The following is a 24,702-nucleotide window of genomic DNA, read 5'->3' on the forward strand; positions in this document are numbered from 1 at the left end:
GACCAGAAAGCAGGCCGGAGAGGGAGGGAGTTTGGAGGCACCAGCCACGTGGAGGAGTCTGTGTGTCCCTGTGATCGTGGGAAGGCTGGGTTTTATTGTGAGGGCTTTAAGTAGTGTACTTATATAAATGACTTGAACTTTAAAAAGACCACTTGTAAGGCTGTGTTTTTATTTAACAGAATTTTGTTTCCAGACCTAGGGAAACACAGTGGACCTGAACTCGGTTATGAAACAGAGGGAGCTATAGCCCCTGCACGTTTTCACTACACAAGGACACCGTGGGGGGCCTGGTTTTGCACACAACCACTGGACCCAGGGGAGAATCCTCTGATGAAATCAGCGCTTAATCATATTGGACAGAAGAGGCTCATGTGAGCAATCTTCCAAACTTGAGTGATGATAGGGTAATCCTGGGGCAGCTTGCAAAAGTCACGGGGTCCCAGACCCATCCTCTGAAGATTCTGACTAAGTAGGGTAGAGAGTCTAGGAATTTCTACAGTCAACTGCACCCTAGGTGACTGAGAAATAGAAAGTCTGCACAGACCAATAACAAGTAAGATCATTAACTGAATCAGTGATCAAATCCTCCCAACAAAGAAAAGCCAGACAAGATGGCTTCACTGGTGATTCCACCAAGGACATAAAGGAGAATCAACACCAGTCCTTCTCAGAGTCTTCCAAAAGTAGAAGAGGAGGGAACGCTTCCAAACTCACTTTATGAGGCCAGAATTACCCTGCTATCAAAGCCAAAGACACCACAAGAAAAGAAAAGTATAGGGCAATATCCCTGATGAACGTAAATGCAAAAATCCTCAACCAAATATTTGCAAACTGAATTCAACTGTATGTTCAAAGAATCATACACCGTGATCCAGTGGGATTCATTCCAGGGAGGCAAGGATGGTTCAACATCCACAAAGTACTGTGATGCACAACATTAACAAAATGAAGGATACAAATCATAAGATCAGCTCAACTCATACAGGAAGAGCATTTGACAAAATTCAACATCCTTTCATGATAAAAACTCTCAACAAAGTGGGTATAGAGGGAACATACCTCAACATAAGAAAGACCATTTCTGACAAGCCCAAGGAAGTTTCTTTCTAGTACTAGTTTGCTGACAGTTTCAATCAGGAATGGCCACTGGATTTTGTCAAATGCTATGATTCTATTGGGATGATCATATGAGGCTTCTAGACCATCTGGAACATATGAAATAGAGTTATAATAAGTGTTTTAATATCCTTTTCTGATAATTCTATCGTCCATGTCATTGTCTGGATTGGTTTTGGTTGATTCATATTTGTCCTCATTATGCTCACATTTTTCCTGTTTCTTTGAGTGTCTTGTAGTTTTTTATTGGTTGCAAAGCATCATAAATGTTACATTATTGATTGTTGGATATTTTTGCATTCCGTAAATATTCTTGAGCTTTGTTCTGGGATGTATTATTTGGAGACAATTTAATCCCTACAGGTCTTGATTTTAAGTTTTTAGGCAAGATTAGAGCAGCTTTTAGGTCTAAGTCCAATTTTGCACCATTTCTGAGGCAAAATCCTTGTGTGTTCTTCACCTGATGCCCATGAATTAGGAAGTTTTCATTCTGGCTGGTAGGAACGGGAGCTGTCCCCAGACATGTGCGTGCTCTGAGATTTGTTCTCTCTAATCCTTCAGGGAGTTCTTTCCCCGGCTCAGATACTTTCCCCCGCATGCCCATATCAGCATCCAGTTGAGGACACAACTGTGGGTCTGCGAGGTCCTCTGTCCGTGCAGCTCTCTCCAAGTCCTCCGCCCTGCACGCTCTGGTGGCTTCTGTTCCCATGACTATGTCCATCTCCTCAACTCTGGGACTGCTGGGCTCTGTGGGGCCACCCTTCCTGAGCCCTAAGCTGGAACATCTGAGGGGCTTTCCTCATTTTTTTTCCATCTCAGAGATCACTGGTTTTCATGGTTTGAAGTTCAGTGTCTTAGAAACCATTGTTTTATCTATGTTGTCCAATTTTTTCCTTGTTTCAGTGGGTGTGGAGGGGTTGGGGTAGGGAATCCAGTCTCTATTACTCCCTTTTGGCTAGAAGCAGAAGTCTAGACTTCTCATTCCATATAAACAAATATTCTTTGTATTTAAGCCACTTTGATTTAGATTTTCTGTCATGGGCAATAGAAAAAATACCCTGACAAATACAGCCACCCGCAAGGAACGGTTTCACTTCACTTTGTTAAAGTGTCTTAAGTTATGTCAATTGAAGATTCCCGTGGGTTACCAAGAATCTCCTTTAAATGCCAGTACTTTCAGTAGAAGAGAAGAGCCATCAACCCTTTCACACATTCGTGCAAATTGTTTCCGACTACTCTCCACCTAACAGCCTGCTGAGATTAGCCAGACTAAGAGTGGGATGCTTAGCTGCCGGAAAGGAAAGAAATTCTTGGTCAGAGGTTGGGAGAGAAAATCGAGCAAGCTTTGGTAGAATATTCCACCTGGCTGGGAAGAGGAAGGAGCTTTGCTCTGTGTGTGAATATTAGTGAGAAATAGTCAAAGAGCCAGGAAGATGCCAAATTGTCAGGCTCAATCACATAAAACTGCCATTTTGTAAGTCAAAATGTAAAATATCAGTAATTTCACATGGTTCCACAAAATGCTTTTTTCAACATTTACAATGAGCTGACTGGCCCACTGCATAACACCTCGCTCCCGGGATGGAGAACACTGGCTGGTGCAGGCTAGTCATCCCGTGAATTAGTTTATTTATTCACTCACGGTCTTGACACTAGGGATAAAGCCATCAAGAAGACAGAAGAACTCTCATGGAACATGTGGCAATACCTTAGATAGGGCGGTCAATACGCTGAATTTTTGCAGAGACCTGAAATTAAGTAGGAGCCAGCCATTCAAAAACCTGGAGCAAAAACTTTTCAGGCAAATAGAATGGAAAATATAAAGGTCCTGTTGATGAAAATAATCCATAACCAATCTCTAAGTGAAAATTTGGGTGAGTTTATTCTGAGCTAAAATGTGAGGACCAAGACCCGGGGCCTTTCTTCCCAAAAGAAGAAAGCTCACCAAAGAAGTGAGGTGTACAGAGTGGTTACATGCCCCCAAACAGGATGCTTTACATTTGATTGAAATGTCCCTCCCACAATAGTCACAAGATTGCCCTGTTGGCAGAGCGCTTGATGGACACAGTAGATAGTGGGTCTGCTGTCTTGGAGGGTGGAGGGTGCAGCAGGAAGCAAGTCTGTTGTCTTGAGCTGGGTGGTCACAGGTGAGCGCAGCAATCAGTTCCTAGCCTAAGGAAAGATGCTTAATCCTTAAGGGAATGCCAATGTTGGGAGGGGGAGGGAAGTTGCACCTTTATCTCAAGGGCCTTTGCTCTTGCCATAGGGAATATCTAAAGCAGATATACAATGCATGCTCAACGGCCTCAGTCAGGCCCTTTTGGAAAAACAAGGTCAGGCTGAATTAGGGTTACACCAAATGGCTTCCTCATATACTCCACTATATCCTATTGCTTGCCATTTCTATTTGTCAGTCCCAATAAGGGTATGAGCTTGTTGTCTTTGTGGAATAGACAGAATAATGATGTGGCTGGAGCAATGTGGACAGTCATTTAAGAAAGGAACAAAGTGGAGGCCGGCCCCATGGCCGAGTGGTTAAGTACACGTGCTCTGCTTTGGTGGCCCAGGGTATCGCCAGTTTGGATCCTGGGCTTGGACATGGCACCACTCATCAAGCCATGCTAAGAAGGCGTCCCATATACCACAACTAGGAGGACCCACAATTAAAAATACACCACTGTGTACCAGGGGGCTTTGGGGATTAAGAAAAGAGCAAAGTGAAGAGTCAAGAGAAGAAGCTTATATTTTATTCTCAGTGATGTCAGATGCCATCAGGAGTGAGGAAGTCACATGGTTGGGTCTGCCTTCTTCAAAAATGACTCCATCACCTGGTTAAATCAGACACAGAGGGATGAACCTGGGAACTTAACTCCTCACTTTCCACTTCCCTGTTTACATACAACCTTATATTTAAAGTTGTCTGAGCATGAGATCTCATTTTAGAAACACAAATCTGCTCCTAAGTTGGAGAATAACTCTCTTAGTTTAAATAAAGAGGAGGGAGGGAAGCCACTGCCACCCTGGAATATATTGTATTTAGTGACCCATCGAAAGAAGTCCAATGGGACTACGAGCACGAGGATGTCGAAGGTTTCTGAGAGTCTCAGAGACAAAAGACAGTGCAGCTTTGCCGTGAGTATATAACACCTCGTGTTCCTTCTTCCCAGAGGGAACAGCATTATCGCGCCATCTTCCTCAGCTTTAGCTTCTGCTTTGAAAAGGTCAGACACCACAAAGACCAACCATTGATGAGTTTTCTTCTCCGAAAACACTTCAGTTCAGACCTTCCCTTCCCACCTCAGGGGTCGTCATCATTTCAAGACCACTTGATATAAATATATCATGCCTCTGGAACAAGGCTGACATCAGGACACAAATTCCTTATATAATTTCAGACTATAAAAAACACAGAAAGATCCTCATTTCATTTTAGGAAGACAGCACAACTTTTTCTGACATCTAAGAGTGCACGATATGTCAACCACTCTAAGTGCTTACATACATGAAGTCATTTAATCCTCACAGCAGTCCTGGAAAGGCAGTGTTACCAGTATTCTCATTTTACAGATGAGGAACTGAAGGAAAGTGAGTGGTCCATGGGCACGCTGCCAGTCAGTGGGGCAATGGCATTCAAACCCAGGCGTCTGGTCCCACAGCCTGGCACCAAAACCTGAAAATGGTCATTTACAACTAGAAAACTATCGATCAATGTCCCTTATGAATACAGACGCAAAAATTAACAAAGAGAATGCAGAAATGTGTCAAATAAATACGATGACAAGCAGGATTTATTCCAGAAATTCAAGAATGATCAATGCTAGGAGATCTACCAACATTAAAAAGTTACATCAAACAATTAAAAGAGGAAGAAACAAATTATGATGAGTAGATGCTGAAAAGGCAATTGATAAAATTTAGTAACTATTTCTAATAAAATCCCTATAAATAAAATTCTTAAATATGTCAAAAATTATTTGCCAAAGAGAAATAATAAAGATAATTTAAAACAGTAAATAGTAATGCTTTTTCCTCTAAAATCAGGAACAAGACATAACTGTCATTATTCTTCAAATTGATTAGTGTTTTATCTTCTCAAAATCATGAGAAGATAAAATAATCAATATATTAGGAACATCATCATACAGACTCTTTTTTGCTAAATGATTGAATACCCAGAAAAGGCAAAATATTTGTAAAATAAATTAAGTAAATAAATCCTGTTTAAGGCAGTTAAATACGATTTTTAAAAATTAAAAAAAAATGTCTATACGTTAGCAATAACCAGCTAAAACTGAAAAACAGAGAAAAATATTCCATTTGTCTAAAGTGATACAAATTTAAAAATCAAGTTAAAATAAAAATACAAGATGAAGAGCCAGCCCTGATGGCCTAGTGGTTAAAGTTCAGTGCACTTTGGTGGTCCGGATTTGGTTCCTGGGTGTGGAACCTCAGCACTTGTCTGTCAGTAGCCGTGCTGTGGTGGTGGCTCACACAGAAGAACTAGGACTTCCGACTAGAATATATAGCTATGTACTGGGACTTTGGGGAGTAAAAGAAAAAAAAGAGAGAGGAAGATTGGCAATAAATGTTAGCTCAGGGAAAATCTTTCTCAGCAAAAAAAAAAAAAAATGAAAAGAAAAACAAGATGAATTTTAAAATGTAGTACCTTATTGGAGGACATGAAACAACATCTACACAAATAGAAAAATATATTGTCAAACTCATAGAAACAGAGAGTGGGTTGGTGGCTGCCTTGGGTTGGGGGTGGGGAAATGGGGAGATGTTGGTCAAATGGTACAAACTTCCAGTTCTAAGATGAATAAGTTCTGGCATTTAATGTACAGCATGGTGATTATAGTTAATAATACTGTATTGTATACTTGAAAGTTGCTAAGAGAGTAGATCTTAAATGTTCTCATCACAGGAACAACAACCAAAATTATTATAATTATGTAAAGAGTGTGTTAACCAACCCTGTTGAGGTAATCATGTCACAATATATATATGTATCAAATCATCACACTGTACACCTTAAACTTACATAGTGTTGTATGTCAATTGTATCTCAATAAAGCTGGAAAAAATAAAATAAATAAAATACCACCATTTGGGAACTGTTTAAAACTCTCATAAATATTTAAAGTTAACACAAAGTAAATGTGCACAGTGTATAGAAAATGACAACTTTCTAACATAAGAAGCAATGGAAACCAACTAAAGCATTCATTAAAAATATTTGTTCTAGGGAGTGACATCACCATCATGGCAGAGTGAGCTCTCCCCACGGACTATCCCCTCTAAGATACAATGAGAAGGCCATTCATACACAAACAGAGGACATTCACACAAAACAAAAGATGTCTGAGGGACCCACACAGCTGTACGTCTGAAGGTGGAGGTGCTGGACCCCCCTGAGGAAGTGGAAGGAGGTAAGGAGACTCTTCACTCCCTCTCCAATGGCAGGAATCTTGGGACTGGGTGCAGCTCTGAGAGGAAAGGGGGAAGGGGCGGCCCTCCACGGGAACACTGTCACTCTCTGAGTTCCATCACAGCCCTTGGGAAAGCCCCACACAGAGGTAACTGAGCTATCATGGGGTTTCTCCACCAAGCTCACACCCCAGGATAGCAGATAGTGAGGGCGCAGCCAGAATGCCCCCAGGATCATGCAGGACAAAGAAAGCGCCCCTCCCCCCACCTGGTGCTCCAGCTCAGCGGTCAGCCAGAGTGCACACAGATAGAAAAGCAGTCAGTGGCTGGGTAGTAGTGGGCTCCAAATACACAGCTCTGACCTTCACCTAGTAGTGGCAGGTGGAAGCTGAAACCAGAAACTATCACAATGCAGAGGCACAAATACACTCCCTAAAGAAGTATGAAAAAATATATTAAATCTCAAGACCAGAAGGAAAATGACAAGTACCCAGAAATCCATCCTGAAGGCACAGAAGTTTACAATCTAAATGACAGAGAATTCAAAATACTTATCATAAAAAGACTCAACCAGTTACAAGAAAATACAGAAAGACAGTTCAGCGAAGTCAGGAACTTCTTCACAAGAGATTGAAACTAGGGCCCCAGCCCAGTGGCATTTCAGTTATGTTCACATACTCCACTTCAGCAGCCTGGGGCTCGCCAGTTCTGATCCTGGGTGCCGACCTACACACTGCTTATCAAGCCATGCTATGGCAGGCATCCCACACATAAAATAGAGGCAGATGGACACATATGTTAGCTCAGGGCCAATTTTCCTCAGCAAGAAAAGAGGAGGACTGGTGGCAGATGTTGGCTCAGGGCTAATCTTCCTCAAAAAAAAAAAAAAGAGAGACAGAGAGAGACTGAAACTATAAAGAAGAACCAATCAGAAATGTTGGAGATGAAAAACACAATGGATGAAATAAAGAAAAATCTGGACTCCCTAAACAATAGAGCCAATATTTGGAGGACCAAATTAGCCATTTAGAGGACAGAAATATAGAAATACTTCAGATCGAGGAGGAGAGAGAACTAAGATTTAAAAAGAAACAGATAAGTTCTCTGAGAAATATCTGACTTACTTAGGGAATGTAAAATAAGGGTTATAGGTATTCCAGAGGGAGAAGGGGAAGCAGAAAGGGATATAATCAGCTTCGTCTAAGGAAATAAGAGGCTATCAGAAAATGGACTATCTCATCTATGAGATTTTTTTATACAAACCTAATGGTAATCACTAAACAAATAATTAGAACAGAGACACAAATGATAAATAAGAAGAAAACAATCATAGAAAACTACCTAACCAAATTGGTAGTCTGACATACGTGAGACAAGAAACAAAGGAAATGCAGAAGAACCAGAAAACGTGAAATAAGATGTCAGCATTAAGCCCTCATATATCAATAATCACTCTAAATATAAATAGGTTGAATTCTGCAATCAAAACACAAAGTGGTGGGATGGATTAAAAAACAAGACCTAACAATATGTTGCCTTGAGGAAACACATCTCAGCTCTAAAGACAAACACAGGCTCAGAGGAAAGGCATGGAGGACCATACTCCAAGCTAATGGCAAGCAAAAGAAAGCAGGTGTAGCCATACTTATATCAGACAAAGTAGACTTCAAGATAAAACAGGTAAAGAGAGACAAAGAGGGGCACTATATAGTGATAAAAGGGACACTCCACCAAGAAGACATAACACCTATAAATATTTATATACCCAACACAGGAGCACCCAAGTGCATAAAGCAACTATTAACAAACCTAAAAAGAGATATTAACAGCAACACAATAATAGTAGGGGACCTCAATGCCCTACTTACATCAGTGGATAGATCATCAGACAAAAAGTGAACGAGGAAGTAGTGGAATTAAATGAAAAACTAGACCAGATGGACTGTATAGATATATAGAGAACACTCCACCCAGAAACAGCAGAATACACACTCTTCTCAAGTGTGCATGGAAAGTTCTCAAGGGTGGACCATATGTTGGGAAATAAAGCAAGCCTCAATAAACTTATGAAGATTGAAATCATATCAAACACCTTTTCTGACCATAATGCTGTGAAACTAGAAATAAACTACAAGAAAAAAACTGGGAAAGGGACAAAGATTTGCAGACTAAACCACATGCTACTGAACAACCAGTGGATCATTGAAGAAATTAAAGGAGAAAACAAAAAATATCTGGAGACAAATGAAAATGAAAACACACCATACCAACTCATATGGGATGCAGCAAAAGCAATCCTAAGAGGGAAATTCATAGCAGTACAGGCCCATGTTAACAAACAAGAAAAATCTCAAATAAGCAATATTAAACTACACATGACAGATTTAGAAAAAGAACAACCAAAGCCCAAACTCAGCAGAAGGAGAGAAATAATAAAAATCAGAGCAGAAATAAATGAAATTAAAACAAAAAAGACAGTAGACAGGATCAATGAAACAAAGAGCTGGTTCTTTGAGAAGACAAACAACATTGACAAATCCTTAGCCAGACTCAGTAAGAAAAAAAGAGAGAAGGCCCAAATAAATAAAATTAGAAATGAAAGAGGAGAAATTACAATTGATTCCAAAGAAATACAAAAGAGAATAGTATGAAAAACAACTTGGACAATCTAGAAGAAATGGATAAATTCTTAGACTCTCACAACTTCCGAAAACTGAATCAAGAAGAAATAGAGAATCTGAATAGACCAATCACAAGTACAGAGATCTGAAACAGCAATCAACAATATATATGCATTGAATATATAAACCTCCAAAATATAAAAGTCCAGGACCAGACGGCTTCTCTGGAGAATTCTAGCAAACATTCAAAGAAGATTTATTACCTATCCTTCTCAAACTATTCCAAAACATTGAGGAAGATGGAACACTTCCTAACACATTCTACTAGGCCAACATCACTCTGATACCAAAGCCAGACAAGAACAACACAAAGAATGAAAATTACAGGCCAATATCGATGATGAATATAGATGCAAAACTCTTCAACAAAATATTGGCAAACTGAATACAGCAATACATTAAAAAGATCATACACCATGATCAAGTGGGATTTATACCAGGGACGCAGGAATGGTTCAACACCTACAAATCAATAACTGTGATACACCACATTAACAAAATGAGGAATAAAAATCACATGATCATCTCAATAGATGCAGAGAAAGCATTCGACAAGGTCCAAAATCCATTTATGATAAAAAAAAAAAAAAACCTCTCAATAAAATGGGTATAGAAGGCAAGTACCTCAACATGATAAAGGCCATATAGGACAAACCCACAACCAACATCATACTCAACGGGGAAAACTGAAAGCCGTCCCTCTGAGAACAGGAACAAGACAAGGGTGCCCACCTTCACCTCTCCTATACAACATAGGACTGGAGGATTTGGCCAGAGCAGTTAGGCAGGAAAAAGACATAAAAGGAATCCAAACGGGCAATGAAGAAGTGAAATTCTCTCTGTTTGCAGACGACATGATTTTATATATAGAAAACCCTAAAGAATCCATTGGAAAACTGTTAGAAGTAATCAAGAACTACAGCAAAGTTGCAGGGTACAAAATAACCTCACAAAGTCAGTTGCATTTCTATACTCTAATAATGAACTAACAGAAAGAGAACTCATGAATCCTGGCTGTGGGAGAAACAGCAACACGTACTGGATGCTGATTTAGAGCATGTACAGCTTTCTGGAAAACCTTGTCCCAGCCCTGCACAGCATTGCCACCTAGCTGGCTCTGTAAGTCTGCCAGCTCCTTCTGGGTGGTGGAAACATGGTGACACCAGGGAATTCCGTTCCATGGGCCCATTGGTGAACTTCTTTTGCTGAGAAGTGAGTTCCTTGATGGGAAGCAATGCTGTGTGGAATGCCACAATGGTTGAGGAGGGCTGCGGAGGAAGCCCCCTCTTCTGAGAGAACTCCCAAGTGGTCACAAACAGGATGTTGGTAGAAATAGGGATGCTTAGGGCCATTCTGATGAGGTCTCAAACAGAAATAAGGAAAATATTTTACAAAACTGGAAGAAGTTGATCCTTGCTGTAGGGTGGCAAAGAGCTTGGCTGGAAGTCCTGGTGTTGTGTGGAAGGTAGGACTTGTGAGCACAGCAACAGGTATTTGGCTGAAGAAACTTGTAGGCCTAGGGCTGAAGGAGCAGTGTGATGTCTCTTGAATGTCAGCGGTAAAATGCGAGAAAAGAGAAACGACTTAAAGATGGAATGGTTGGTCAAAAGGGAAACAAAGCTTAAACATCTGGAAAATTCTCAGCCGCATTGAGAGATATAAGAAAATATGTTCAGGAGAGAACAAGGATGTGGCCAAAGGACCTTTTGAGATTTGCCAGCCATCTAAACAGTAGCCAGGACCTATTGTCCAAGACAATGACCTCAAAGGCATTTTGGAGGTCTCCCAGGCTGGCCCTCCCATCACAGGGTGCCAGGGCCTGCAGGGCAGAACGATTTCCAAGGAGGGGCTGCCCCTGTTCACATGGGGGCTCTGCTCCCCAAATTCCTGTGCCACACTCCCCCGCCACCCTGGTGTGGCCCTGGCAACCCAGGTGAGATGCGGGCCCAGGTGCAGTTCTTGAGGCCCAACTGCAGCCCCAGAGGGTCCAGAGGCAGGTGTCAGCCAAGGGAGACTGCTCTCGAGTTTAAAATTTGACAATGTAGAGGCCGGCTCCGTGGCAGAGTGGTTAAGTTCACGCACTCTGCTTCGGTGGCCCAGGGTTTCTCCAGTTCAGATCCTGAGGGTGGACATGGTACCACTCATCAAGCCAGGCTGAGGCAGCGTCCCACATGCCAGGACTAGAGGGACCCACAACTAAAAATATACAACTATGTACCAGGGGGCTTTGGGGAGAAAAAGGAAAAATCAAATCTTTAAAATTTCACAATATAAAATGGCCAGTTGACATAAAGGATTCAAGAGTGAGAGCTGCTGAGCTTTTTTCCAAGACGTTATTAAAGCTCCGCGTAATTTGGGAATCATGAAGGCCATTCATTCTTCTCTCATTGCCACAGCAGTTCTTTTCAAAATAAAGTAATTTCTGACCGTTTTCCCTGAAACCTTAAAGACACACAATACTTTTGGTATCTTCAACAAGAATAAAATTTTTAAATGGATGATCAATAAATATATGTCAACTCTAGTCATTGTGGTAACTAAATCGGTATTAAAAATGTTCAAGGAAACTCACTCTCATGTAGGAGATGATGAATTTTAGCATTTACTCTGTCAATCTGGCCACTCCTTCCCTTATAATAACCATAGCAACCTGATTAATGAATATTGAAGAAAGAAATCAATACTTATGGGGGAAAGAATTGGGGTTTATAAATTTCATGTGGTTTGAACCCATGTCTTTCTAGATCTAAAGTATTTTCTTTTTTCTGCCTCCTCAAATCGCTTTCTGCATGAAATGATTTACAGTAAACACCTGCAGAATCAGTAAGTAATACAAATTGGCAATGAGTGCTGCCAAAGTTGAGAATGCTCATTGTGTTACGACTTAAAACCAAACAGACTGCCTGAGTCCAAACCCTGACTCTACTGCTGTGTAGCTTAGCAGAGTTGCTTAATAACTATCTTCCAAATATCCGTGTTTTCATCTCTAAAAGAAGGAAAATTATAGTGTGGATTTCATTTAATCAATGAGATGTCAATAAGGCACTTAATTTTGTGCCTGGTACTTTATATGTCTGAAAAGCTAGTTGTTGTTATTACATATTTAAGTAATATATTTGTATTACCACTAATATATATCAATAAAGTATGCTTTTCATGAAGAAATTGAGTTAAATTTTAACTCAGATCAAAGCCTGTTTATTGCAGTTATCATCCTTTAGAAGGCTATAGGAATTCTACCCAGTTGTACAAATCGCAGCATCAATTTTTAATTTGGTACAAATTGCACACCCTGGTCCTTTATGAAGTTTTTTGTATTTGCTTGAGTTTGGCAAAAGAAAACACTAACAGTATGTGATCGCCATTTTAATCCTAAGAAGCAAAGAAAGAGAGCTCCTTGAAATCAAGTTCCCATTTAACACTTTTCAAAGGTCTGCATATGTTAACATCGTTGATAGATCTAAAAATATCAGTCTTCCCAGAGTCCCTATCACAGCGCTAGGCCTGGTAGTGGGACGAAAGGCCCATGAGGTACCACCGTGTCCTGGGTGTGAGGCCTTGGCTGCTTTACCAGATTATTTTGAGAATCAAGTGAACTCCAGACGGTTCTGATCATCCAATATTGCTAATTGAGGTTGCATTAGGGGGCAAAAGTCATCAAAACACTACATCATCCACTAAAGACTGTTTGTAAAATTGCTCCTACACGTCTCTGCCTGCTTAACGGCTGCATCTGTCATTGCCCAAGTCAGAGAGGCAGACACCCCTGTCTCGGTGATTAATGGAATTGCAGTAAAAATCAGTTAAAAGAGATCACAAGTCCTGCAAAAGGCGCAAGATTTGATAAAGTGGATAAAAGTCATGTTGATGAACTGCCCAAATTTCATGCAGAAGTATCAAGAAATAAGAATCTGGCAGAACTGGACCAGTTAAAATAGAAGAAGAGAAATCAACAAGGATGACCTCTGTTCCAAAGGGAATAATCTGAACACTGAAAGACTAACAAAAGCCTCAGATAGCTTTACAAAAACATTTTTTTATTATGCTGTGAAAATCAAGCGTGAACAGAAGAATATACTATAATTCTATCATACAAATTGTGTTCCACCCAAATTAATGCAATTCATTTTTTGGTTTGTTCCAAGAATTAGCATATAATTTCAATTACAAGCTCAATGGCATTAAATATAAAACTTGTCATGATTTTTAGTTTCATCTTTCAAAATAAAGTCCTAATCATTTTTCACTCTTCACTCTTAAATTTTGATCCTTGTTTTAAATAGCTTTATTTCAAGTGACTACTTTTAATACCAATTATCCTCAGATAACAAGGATATATACTAAAGAGCTTCATTAAACTAGAGTATTGTAACGATTTAATATTACTAAATATTTGGTGATTTAAACTTAAAAGGATCACAAACAGGAAAATCTGCATCTTTCTCAACATCTCAGTGATAATACTGCTACCCAAAGCACCGTTCCCAGCCTGACCTCTTTAGACTCCTGTGACAATTCTCAGTTGTTCAACCTAAAAATCCAGACTCTTGGTTTGGATCTCAAGCTCAGGCCGGGGCCCCACACACACCTGTCCTCATCTGCGCAATACTTTTCCCTCATGCGGGCTTATTAATAAAAGAGAAAAGCCCTAAAATAAAGGTGATGGTCCCACTATTTCAAACCCCACTCAATTTCTGTACAGTAAAAATAACTAAAAGAAAAAAACCTGGAGGAGGATCTACAAATCTAACAATAGATCAATTTCTACATTGCATAAAAACAGTATAAACCGCGCTGAGCCCTCTCTGCACACACACTCCCACACATATGTGCACACACACGCACTCACATTCACACGCCCACACTCTCAAATGGAAGTACAATTAGGGCAGAAACATTTTCTGTCTCATTCACAGGTAATGAACATTTAAAACCATGAAATACAACTTAGAAAAAGAATTCACAAATTCAAATGGCTGCACACCAATGCCTGGGCCAGGTGTAAGCAAATATGCACACATCTGTCAGAAGTGGGAGCTGTGACAACCTGGAGAGCCCATCCCATCCATGTGGAAATAAGGTGTCCCCAGATCTTTTCACTTCTCGAGAAAAATGGAAAACGAAATTTTTATGTCAAATTTTTAAAGATATATAACTTTTTACAAATTACTGTGGCCAAAACAGAACGGATTGCTGGTGAGAATGAAAATCGATACAATGCCTACAGGGAAGAATTTGGCCATATCTAGCAGTATTGGCCATGCCTTTACCCTCTGACCCACGGTCCCGCTTCTGGTTATCTACTACAAAGATGCTCCAGCACAACTCTCCGAAACTTTCATTTCACAGGACTTTCATTCCACAAGACTGAAAAGAACCCTCATGCGCATCAAGATGGTGTGTTGAATGTAGCCCAGACTGTTACATAATCTATACCCATGCAGCTGTGAAATGAGTGCAAAAAGTCTTACACTGCTACACAGTGTGTCTGGGATTTATGATTTAAAGTTCAGAAGAGCACATACAGTATGAAAACTTTCGTGGAAGGGAGAATATAAATAAATATCACATACACTCAAATACAAGCACACACACACATGTGCTTACATTTTCAAAATATATAAAAATGTGCATTTTTATTTTCCAAGAGAAACTGTGGAAGGATAAACCAAAAACTAATAAACTCGTGACCTAGGAGGAGGGGAAAGGAACAGAAATAAAATCTTGACTTCTCTAATGTAACTCGTTTTCTGGTTTTGGCTTTAGAATATTTCTCCCCCTTTTTAAAAATAGTAAATAAAAAAGAAAAAGGCCCTTTAAAAAAAAACTGAAATAAATAAACCTAACTTTGTACCACGCTAATGATAGAACCAGAGAAGAATTATTTCAAGTGATCTGAAAACACTTCATTTTGACTGCACACCGTTAGTGGGAAAGAAAAAACACACGCACGCAGAGAAATCTCAAACTACATTCAGTGTTACTGTCATAGTGGTAACGTCACTAGTGTTACTCTAGATCTACGATATGCAGTAGGATAAAGCAATTAAGTAATTATATTAACATTGTTAAAAACCAAGATTTCAGCATAAGATGTAAACACTGACCAAATAATCTCATTTCTATTTCTGAAGGAAAAAAACGTTCAAACCATATATTCAAAAATGTTCATTGCAGTTATGTAAAAACTGTGAATAAATTGGTTAACAATTACTTGAAAAATACATCATCATTTTTAACTGAGTGTCTGACAGTTAAATGATCACCCCCAAACCATCCCCACCCCATCCCTCCTCTTGTGCTGGTGGGCCCCCAGGTCTGTCAGGGGCAGCAGTACACCCAATCACAGAGAGAAGCCGTGACGGGTCCAAAGTCAGGCCCGTCCATCTACAGCGACTCCCTCTGTCACTCCCGCAACGAGGGCCAAAGGGTCTGAGGAGACTGCCTCTGGGTTGCATCCACCCCGGCTTGAATCAGAAGTTCATCGTGAAGAACGCATTCACCATCCCGGCAGGGGTGGGGCGGTGACACCGCTTCTGAAGGGAGCCCTCAGCGGCAGAGGGGCTGGCCGTAAGCCCCCTGGGCTGGGGGGCAGTGATGATTGAGTTGGGAACCAGAGCTTTAAGGCATCATTCATTGATGGCTCTGTGTTATGACAAAGTTTACCTTCCTACACCGCCCCGTAACTGCAGGGACTCAAATAATGAATATCAGGTAACCAGACTCCCTATATTCATTCCTCACTCATCCTTCCTCCATCTGTTCTGGTGGTGCTTATAGAACAAAACTGCCAAAAGTTGTCTTAGAAAGGAAGAGGCAATGGTCGCTCCACCTCTTAGTACCTGGCAACTATTCTAGAGTAAGAGATAAGAACACGCCCTTATGGTACAATTGCTGGCCAGAGAAACTCCTTAGCTCTCTTAGGTTAATGTGTCTCTCGAGTATTTGGACCTTCGGGATCTGGGCCATTATGGGCTTTTTTTGCAGCTGGTTTTCAGTCTCCTTTTCTTCCAGCAGCTTTCTTTGGTCAGCTCTACTCCCCTCCCAGATGCCCTCCCTACAAATCCAACCCCAACATCACCAGTCGCTATTTCCTGAGCTCCACACTGGGGCATAACACAACATGAATCCTTGAAAAGGGAGTGAGTTTGTATATCTCTGAAAACACAAAATGTGAACTTACAGAATAAGTGGTAGCAAGGCTATTTAATAAAATGCGTTTAATTCAGCACATACTAGTATCTTTGCATCTCGCACCACAGCAGGTGTTGGGGATAGAAAGTTGAAGATAACATGGCAAACACACACACAGAGAGAGATGCTTTTTAAATAATTTTCGTTTTCCATCTATTAGGATTTGGTAAAGCTCGGCACATCTTCCCAAGTTAAAATTTAAGAACATGACAGTTTGAGTAGCATATGGAAGTGGAAGAACATGGAAGTTCTAAGCATTTGGAAATAGATTCCCCTTGAAGAGCTAAACCCACTCTGAAAGCTGCACAAAGAGGAGGACATAGAAACAACCAGACAAAATGAAAGAATATGTCAGACAACACAACGGCCCATCAACACAAGGGATCACCAGGTAGTTGCCGAAAGCAGTGCAAAACCATCGAACAAAAGTAATAAAAAGTGAAAAATGGGTATGAAACAGAATTATAGTATAATCTCAGTTTTTGAAAAAACATTTGTAAAGATATACGACAAAATGTCAACAACGGTTTCCTCTAAACGGTAGGAAAATGAGGGGACTGTGTATGTTTTTTTTTTAGATTGGCACCTGAGCTAACATCCCAGCCAATCTTCTTTTTTCCTTCTTCTTCCCAAAGCCCACCAGCACATAGTTGTATAATCTAATTGCACGTTCTTCTAGTTCTTCCGTGTGGGACGCCTCCTCAGGATGGCCTGACCGGCAGATTCGAACCGGCAAAACCCCGGGCCGCCGAAGCAGAGCAAGCGAACTTAACCACTCGGCCACGGGCTGGCCCCAGACTGAGTATGTTTTAACTGTTCAAATCCTGAAACTTTTAATATATAAAGTGCATGACTTTTTTCACTTTTGGGAAAAAATGTCAGATATGTCAGGGGAAAAAAAGCAAAAAGCCAACGTTAGCCAAAAATCGCTCATCAGTTCACTCTGCCAGGCTGCCTTCAGTGCCTGGAATGAACACCGTTCTTCCTAACGATTTGGGTTCCCATCTTTCACGCCTAGAGGATTATCGGCGCGACCCTCTCACCTGACCCCCAGTTCTCCCCGCTACTTGGGGAGCTCCTTAATCTTTTACTCCTCATCTAAGAAGCAAACTTATTTACAACAGCCAAGACATGGAATCAACCTCAGTGTGCATCAACAGACGAATGGATACGGAAAGTACGGTATCTGTACACAACGGAATATTATCCAGCCTTTAAAAAGAAGGAACTCCTGTCATTTATGACAACATAGATGAACCTCGAGGACACCATGGTAAGTGAAATAAGCCAGACACAGACAGACAGTGTGTGGCAATAGTTACATGTGGATCCAAAAATGCTGAACTCATAGATACTGAGAGTCAAGTGGTGGTTGGCAGGGACGGGGGGTGGAGAACTGGGAAGCGGTGTGCAAGGTGTGAAAGAAAGCGTACAAAGTTTCCGTGATGCAGGATGAATGAGCTCTGGAGATTGATCTTAATGTGCAGCATGGTGACTATATTTAACAAGACTATACTTCAGATTTGCTGGGAGTAAATCAAATGCTTTTACTACACACAAAAAAACAACTGTGTGGTGGTGGATATGCTGAATAGCTTGATTGTGGTAATCATTTCACAATGTATATCAGAACATCTTGTTGCACACAGTATATACCTTTCTTCCTGTCAATTAAACCTCAACGAAGATGGAGGAGACATGAGTTTGGTGGTTAAAAAAAGAGCTGGTGCCTGGCACTCATAGTGAATGCTCATTCGTGTTCCTGTTGAGATGTTTGTCAGATGAGTAGAGCTTTGTCACAACCGTGGTCTCACCCTCCCCTTTACGGCATATTGCAGTGTGGAGCATGGACTTGAGTGGGGCAAGAATAGATTGTCATCGGTCCCTGGGCACCCACTCCTGCTGCCAAAACACTCCTGAAAATGCCACTTTGACCCGGCAGTGGCTTCCCACTGTGCTCTGAGGATCAAACCTGTAAACAGGCTTTAAAAAGCCCCACCTGAGCACCTCCACTTCCCGCTCTCCAGCCCTGTTCTCACCATGGTTGTGTGCTCCCCTTGCTCAGATTCTTCCTGCACACCTTGAGATCACTGCCATCCTCCCGGGCCTCTCAAGTAGATCTGCTCTGTCATGTTCTCAAAGCTGTCTGTGTGTCCATCTTAGCACTTACTAGGCATCACACTCATTTCTGCAGTTACCTGACTGCCCATCTCCCAAGACGAAAGCTTCCTGGGCAGAGCTAGTGCTCGTCATTATACCCCTGAGCACAGAGCTTAGAATTTATGGAATGAACCGTCCACATTCTAAAGACTACTTATCTGGAATGGTCTATATTGTGCTTCTTAAAGGCAGGGAACTGAAAACCAACTAAATTCAACGTTCCTCTTCCACTTGCAATGGCTGAACCTAAGGCAACACAGACCTCGTGTCTACTAACGTCATCTTAACTCAGTGAATCACAGCCAGCAAGCTCCCTGATTGTCCACACTCCTTTCCTACTCTCTAAAACACTCTAGAATATAGGTAAGATAGAGTAAATGGCAAACTCCAGGAGGGAAACACTGTGACTTCGAAACAAGCAGACTGTAATGCTGTAATATTCTCCCTGCCCCTCCCCATTTCATCCACCCCAACATACCCCAGGCACCCCCCACACCCCACCCCTATTTGTAATCCCCACTTGTCTTCCTCCGCAGGGTTCCCACAGGAAAATATAACACCAGGGACATGAATGAGCAAAAGGACATGATCCTTGCCCCCACACCAGTTAGACTAGTACGGGAGACAAGCACAAAGGCAGACTTACCATGCTGACCAGGGCTATGAGGAAATTCAGTGATGGGCCACAGTAGGGACATCTGACCCAGTGTAAAAACCAGTTCGTGAGGTTTAAAGGAGCTCAAGCACTTTAGTAGGATTTCCTTCAACAAAGAAGGAAGGGAGCATTCTGAAAAGAAACGTGAAGCTACACTGATGGGACACCCCACCTCTGGAAGTACAAAGCCCACACTTGTGAGGCCTCCTGAGCGATGGGGAGGGAGCAGGGAATACAAACCAGATCTGCTTTCTGAACAGGGCCCCAGGCCCTTAACCTGGGCGAGGTTTACCATGGTAGGCACACCTTTAACCTCCCAACTGAAAGTGCGGCAAGGATTGAGATCAACATCACTGCCAGGACAGTGCCTGCCTGACCTGTTACTTTGCCAGGAGGGACACCCACAGCCCCAACACGGCCCAAGGTATTGTCAAAACACAAGGTCAGGTGGTCCCAGGAGCACAAGCAGCAAATCAGACCAATTCTAACCTCCATCCCATTCACTCAACACCTAAGACCTTCAGTGATGTTTTTACACAATAAACCCAAAACTCGTACTACTTTTGCGTTAGTTCAGCTACACATGATCAGCCAAGTAGGTCCTCTGGAACTTTAACATAGTTTTGGAAACCTCTGCCCTTTCCTAGACACTTCTGAGACAGGACCAAGAACCCCTTCTGCAAGGTTTTTTGTAAACTGGCCATGGCACATCATAAAACTGCCCCTCACACTTACCCTTGCTAATCTTACCAGCGCTCCTCTTTATTACGAAATATTCCAGCTAACAAAATAGGACAAATACTCCCATCTACCATCAGGGTAAAGAAACCAATGCTCCATACTTGATCTACAAGGCTTTCTCTGATTTTGTTCTAATAAACTATTACTAGTTTGCAGTAACTGAACACGTAAGGCTTTTCAGTTGAAGGCTTTCCCCCACAAGATTTCGAAAAATTTCCCCATTTGTGTAAACTGGATAGAAATGGACCCCCCACATGATGATCTCTACTAAATATTCCCTATTCCCACCGTGAATACTACAGATGATTCAGAAATTCAGGCAAAGTAGAAGCAATGTATTTGGCAGCAATTTTTCTTCCAATGAACGATTTGTAAATTCTCTCCCGCCCCTTATTAAACAGGTAAGTGAAGTAGCTTCCAAAAGCCATCTGTTACATTTGATTATTTGTCATATTTGCATATTCTACATAAGGTTACAAACAACACATACCCCTTATGTTAAATTAAGCATCTGAATGAAAGGTTTCCTCCCAATTATGGGAAAAACTTCAGACTTAAAATCTGGTTCTAAACACAGCACAGCACATACAGCAACTCAAATCTGTAAGTGAACCTACTGGTACCAGTTAATTCAGTATCTTAATAGACTTATTCAGTCCTACTGTTTCATTTCACCATATACTTAAATGATCCTTTCCTTTCTTTTTAGGTAGGAAAGTAATCATTTAAGGATAATGGGGCATCTAAATAACTTTGGTAAACTTTACTAATATTTTTATGAGCAAAATAGCTCTTATTTCTAAGATTCCTAATTTCTACACTACAGTGTCACCGGGATCAAACTCAGGTAACAAAGACCCAATTCATTTTTAAATGTGTAAACCACACAAAGATAAGTGGTTAATCTAATAAATTTTGCAGTCTGTTTCACAATACCGAGAAGGCATTCTAAGCTCTACTTTTCTGTTTAGGTATTTCTGGTTATTTTGTCAGTACCCTTGCAAAACTCCTTCAGGAAAAAAATCAAGGTTGTGGTTTGTCCAATTTAAATCCTTAATCTTTTGACATCTTTAAAGCTTGGGAGTACTTAAAACCAGCAGGTAAACATGGAACATCTCCCTAGAATATCAACTTTACATTAAAATGTAATGTTAAAACAAAAGACAAATAAATGCATAATTCATATTCTTTTAACAGACGAGACTCCCCTCAAATTCCTACAATCATCTGTATTTTATCTGACTTTGCAAAGCTCTACACTAGAACAGTTACTTTTGCCATAAAGGCAACTCATTCTCATCTATTTGAAATGCCCAAAACATGTACCACATTTATTCTGACAGGTCACAAATCTTGGACAAGCTCTTCTCCAGGAGACACTAGCAAAGCCAGAAGGCAGGTGGGGTAGATATTTCAGCTTAACTGCACTGACAATATTTACACCTCTTAACAACTTACCAAATACAATACTGTTGACCTGTTATATTATTTACGTGAAATGATCCAAATTTACGAAAAATAAAGACACAGAATTTAACCTAACAGACTTCAAAATAAGTGGTAATAGCAAAGGAAATTTAAATATTAACATGGCACAATTTGCCCTATTAGTGGTTTTAAAATGCTCATTAAACAAGGGATGAGTTCACTTGCTTAGATATTTGAAATACAACTTTATTCTGATTCTAAACGAAAAGGAATGGGAATGACAGTAACAAACAAGACTTCACCACTGAATATTGTGATGTGACTGCAGCAGTCTTATATTTGAAACTCAAGAAGGAAACAACTGCGTTCCAAACAGCTAAATATGCAGGTCCAAAAAAATGAAGGTATTTTTTTAACTGGCACATTCACTCCGAAGCCCATTCATCTCCTTCAGCATCCCAAAGATTAAGCACATGTTCTGCTCAGCTCTACAATAAAGTGGCAAACGCGCTGCACCACTGACATCACAGGACAGCTGCCTATAAAACTAGACTTCTGACGCTGGGCTCCAGCTTCCCCTGCTCACAGGTCATCGTCCTCGTCCGGGAGCGCAGTTGTTTGAGCAACCTAGACAGAGAGATGAAAACATTGTAACACTTTAAAGCCACTAGGATCATGCCAAACCCAACAGCACTCACTGAGACTGAAGCATCATACCTCTAGATCATGCTCATACTGTGCTGCCAAAGCTGGGTCCATGACAACCTCTGGTGGGGCAAGCGCAGGCATGGCGACAAACTCCAAGTTGGGGTCTCCAATGAGCTTTCTAGCAAGCCAGAGGAAGGGCTTTTCGAAGTTGTAGTTACTTTTGGCAGAAATGTCATAGTACTGTTTAAAGGAGATATAAAATTAATTTTAAAACATCCATTACTCAAACAGTGATTATTCTGGGAGATGCTGCATGCTGAAAGATAAAATTCTTTCAATTCATATACCAAAGACATTTACAAACCACTTTAACAGACCTATATATATATACATATTTCATCTAAGGGTCATAATTCAGTAAATAGAAAGTTTTAAGAAACATACCTGAAGATTCTTCTTTCGGTGGAAGACAATAGATTTTGCCTTAACTTTTCTGTCCTTAATGTCCACTTTGTTGCCACACAACACGATGGGGATGTTTTCACACACTCGTACCAGATCTCTATGCCAGTTGGGCACATTCTTATAAGTAACTCTGGATGTTACATCAAACATTATAATGGCACACTGGGCTGAAGAAAAAATTTATAGGAGTTAGTACACACCTAGCAACTACATGGATGAGAAACGCTAAGAACTATGGGTTAGGGCTCAGTCTCACACCTAACTCTAGGTCCCATAGGTCTCTCTAACCAATTTCAAGGTCGCTTACAACTCTAAAAGTCTTGAATCACTGGAACATACAATACTGCTTAAAATTCCTTTTTATTTTGCAACAAAGTGTGAAAGACTAGTTTACCATATGAACTCTCTCTCCCTATAGTACTTCACCACTAACTCTGCCTCACCCCGAAAAAGTACCTAAATTAGATTTATGATAAATCAGCATTCCAGAAAACACAACTCCTCCCATAGTGAGGATCTAGGAATCTCTGCTTTAAAAGGCCCTTAAACGACCAAATACACTAGAGCGTATTATGCCTCTACTTAGGAAAACTCAGGTAAGTTAACATATTGACCTGTAGGCACAACCATAAGGCTCATAAAGAACAGCCACAGAGTAGGTACAGTATAACACAGTTCAGCTAAAGAACTTCCTGGGGAAAATCTTGTATTTCTACATACTCAAGGGAAAGCAAAAGGCATGGAAAGATTCCCAACAATCTTTCATCAAGAGTGATTCCAGGGGATGAGTATTTTCTTTATTCATCTTTTTGTTTGGAAAAACAATGAGCATTTATTTCCGTTGCAATTTTTAAATCAAGCATTTTGAAAAAAGAATTCCGCAAAACTTAGCACAATTAAAAAGAAAACAGCTAGTCTTTCACAACATTTGTAAGCTACAGAAGCGAGCTCCCCTGGTCCAGTATCTGGTCAAACTGTCCACTATCTTGTTAATGGAGCGGACAAGAAATGATCATCGATAACCACCAAAGTAAACACCCAGACGGACGTTTTCCCACGAGGAAGCTGCACCAACAGCTTGTGTGTCGCTTCTTATTTTTAAATCACGAGCCTCAACATAAATCACACAGTCCCTTCAAGACAGCGCTCTCCTGACACAGCACGCCGTGCCCCGGCACAGGACGACTCTGCTGAGACGCCCCTCCAACGACGGTCCCTCCCTGGACGCAGTGCGTCTCCCCCAGCCCGAGCCGCGCGGGTCCCCGCAGGCAGCACGAGCACGTGTCCGCCGGGCCGGGCCCGGAGCGCTCACCTTGGATGTAGTAGCCGTCCCGCAGCCCGCCGAACTTCTCCTGGCCGGCCGTGTCCCACACGTTGAACTTGATGGGCCCCCGGTTGGTGTGGAACACGAGGGGGTGGACCTCGACCCCCAGGGTGGCTGGAACGACAGCCCGGGTCAGCGCGCGCCCCGCCGGCCCCCCGGCCGCCCCGCCGGCTGCCCCCACGTACCTACGTACTTCTTCTCAAATTCACCCGTCAGGTGACGCTTCACGAACGTGGTCTTCCCGGTACCGCCATCGCCGACCAGCACGAGCTGCGGGACACCCGATTGTGAAACAGACCCGGGCGGGCGGCGCTTCGGGACCCCGGGGCGCGGAGGCCACAGGCTCCCCGCGACGCCGCTCCCGCGGCAGCGACCCAACTTGCAGCGACCGCCAGGTGCCCCGAACAAAGGACCCCGGCCTAGGGCCGCGACGCCCCGTCAACGACTTCGGCGGGTGCCCTCTCGTCCCCGCGCCCCCGCCCGCCGCAGGCCGCCCCGCCCGCCGCCGCTGCCGCGGGGCACGCGGTCAGAGGGGCCCGGCCCGGAAGCCGCCCGCCCCCCGCGCCCCGCCGGGGCACCTACTTTGAACTGGACCTGGGGCTCTCCTTGGGCGGCCATCGCGATGTTCCTGCGGAGAGAGGAGGCGGCCGCGGGGCCGGACACATGGCCGGCCGCCCCACGTGCCGGGCCCACAAAGGCGGGTCCCCCCACCCCGACCCCGGCGCGCGGGCCGGCGGGCGGGGCGCGGCGCTAATGGCGGCCGGCGGCAGCCTCCCCGCGCCCATTCACCGCGGCTGGCGGCGCGCCCGCCGAGCGAGGCCGGCGGGGGAGGCCGCGCCCCGAAGGCACCCGGCCCCGGCCGC

General features: G+C 42.3%; 1 protein-coding gene across 1 annotated transcript; it reads right to left on the reverse strand.

Moving 5' to 3' along the window:
* Nucleotides 1–21,627: 21,627 nt before the first annotated feature.
* Nucleotides 21,628–24,694, reverse strand: RAN (RAN, member RAS oncogene family). Its single transcript, XM_046641234.1, has 6 exons — nt 24,422–24,694; nt 24,025–24,109; nt 23,828–23,953; nt 22,495–22,682; nt 22,120–22,290; nt 21,628–22,029 (listed from the first exon to the last, which is right to left on the reverse strand). The coding sequence occupies exons 1-6, from the start codon at nt 24,455–24,457 to the stop codon at nt 21,985–21,987; spliced, it is 651 nt and encodes a 216-aa protein (XP_046497190.1). The 5' UTR covers nt 24,458–24,694; the 3' UTR covers nt 21,628–21,984.
* Between the last annotated feature and the right edge of the window lie 8 nt (nt 24,695–24,702).

The sequence above is a fragment of the Equus quagga genome, chromosome 15, assembly GCF_021613505.1.
Source record: "Equus quagga isolate Etosha38 chromosome 15, UCLA_HA_Equagga_1.0, whole genome shotgun sequence".
NCBI lineage: Eukaryota > Metazoa > Chordata > Mammalia > Perissodactyla > Equidae > Equus > Equus quagga.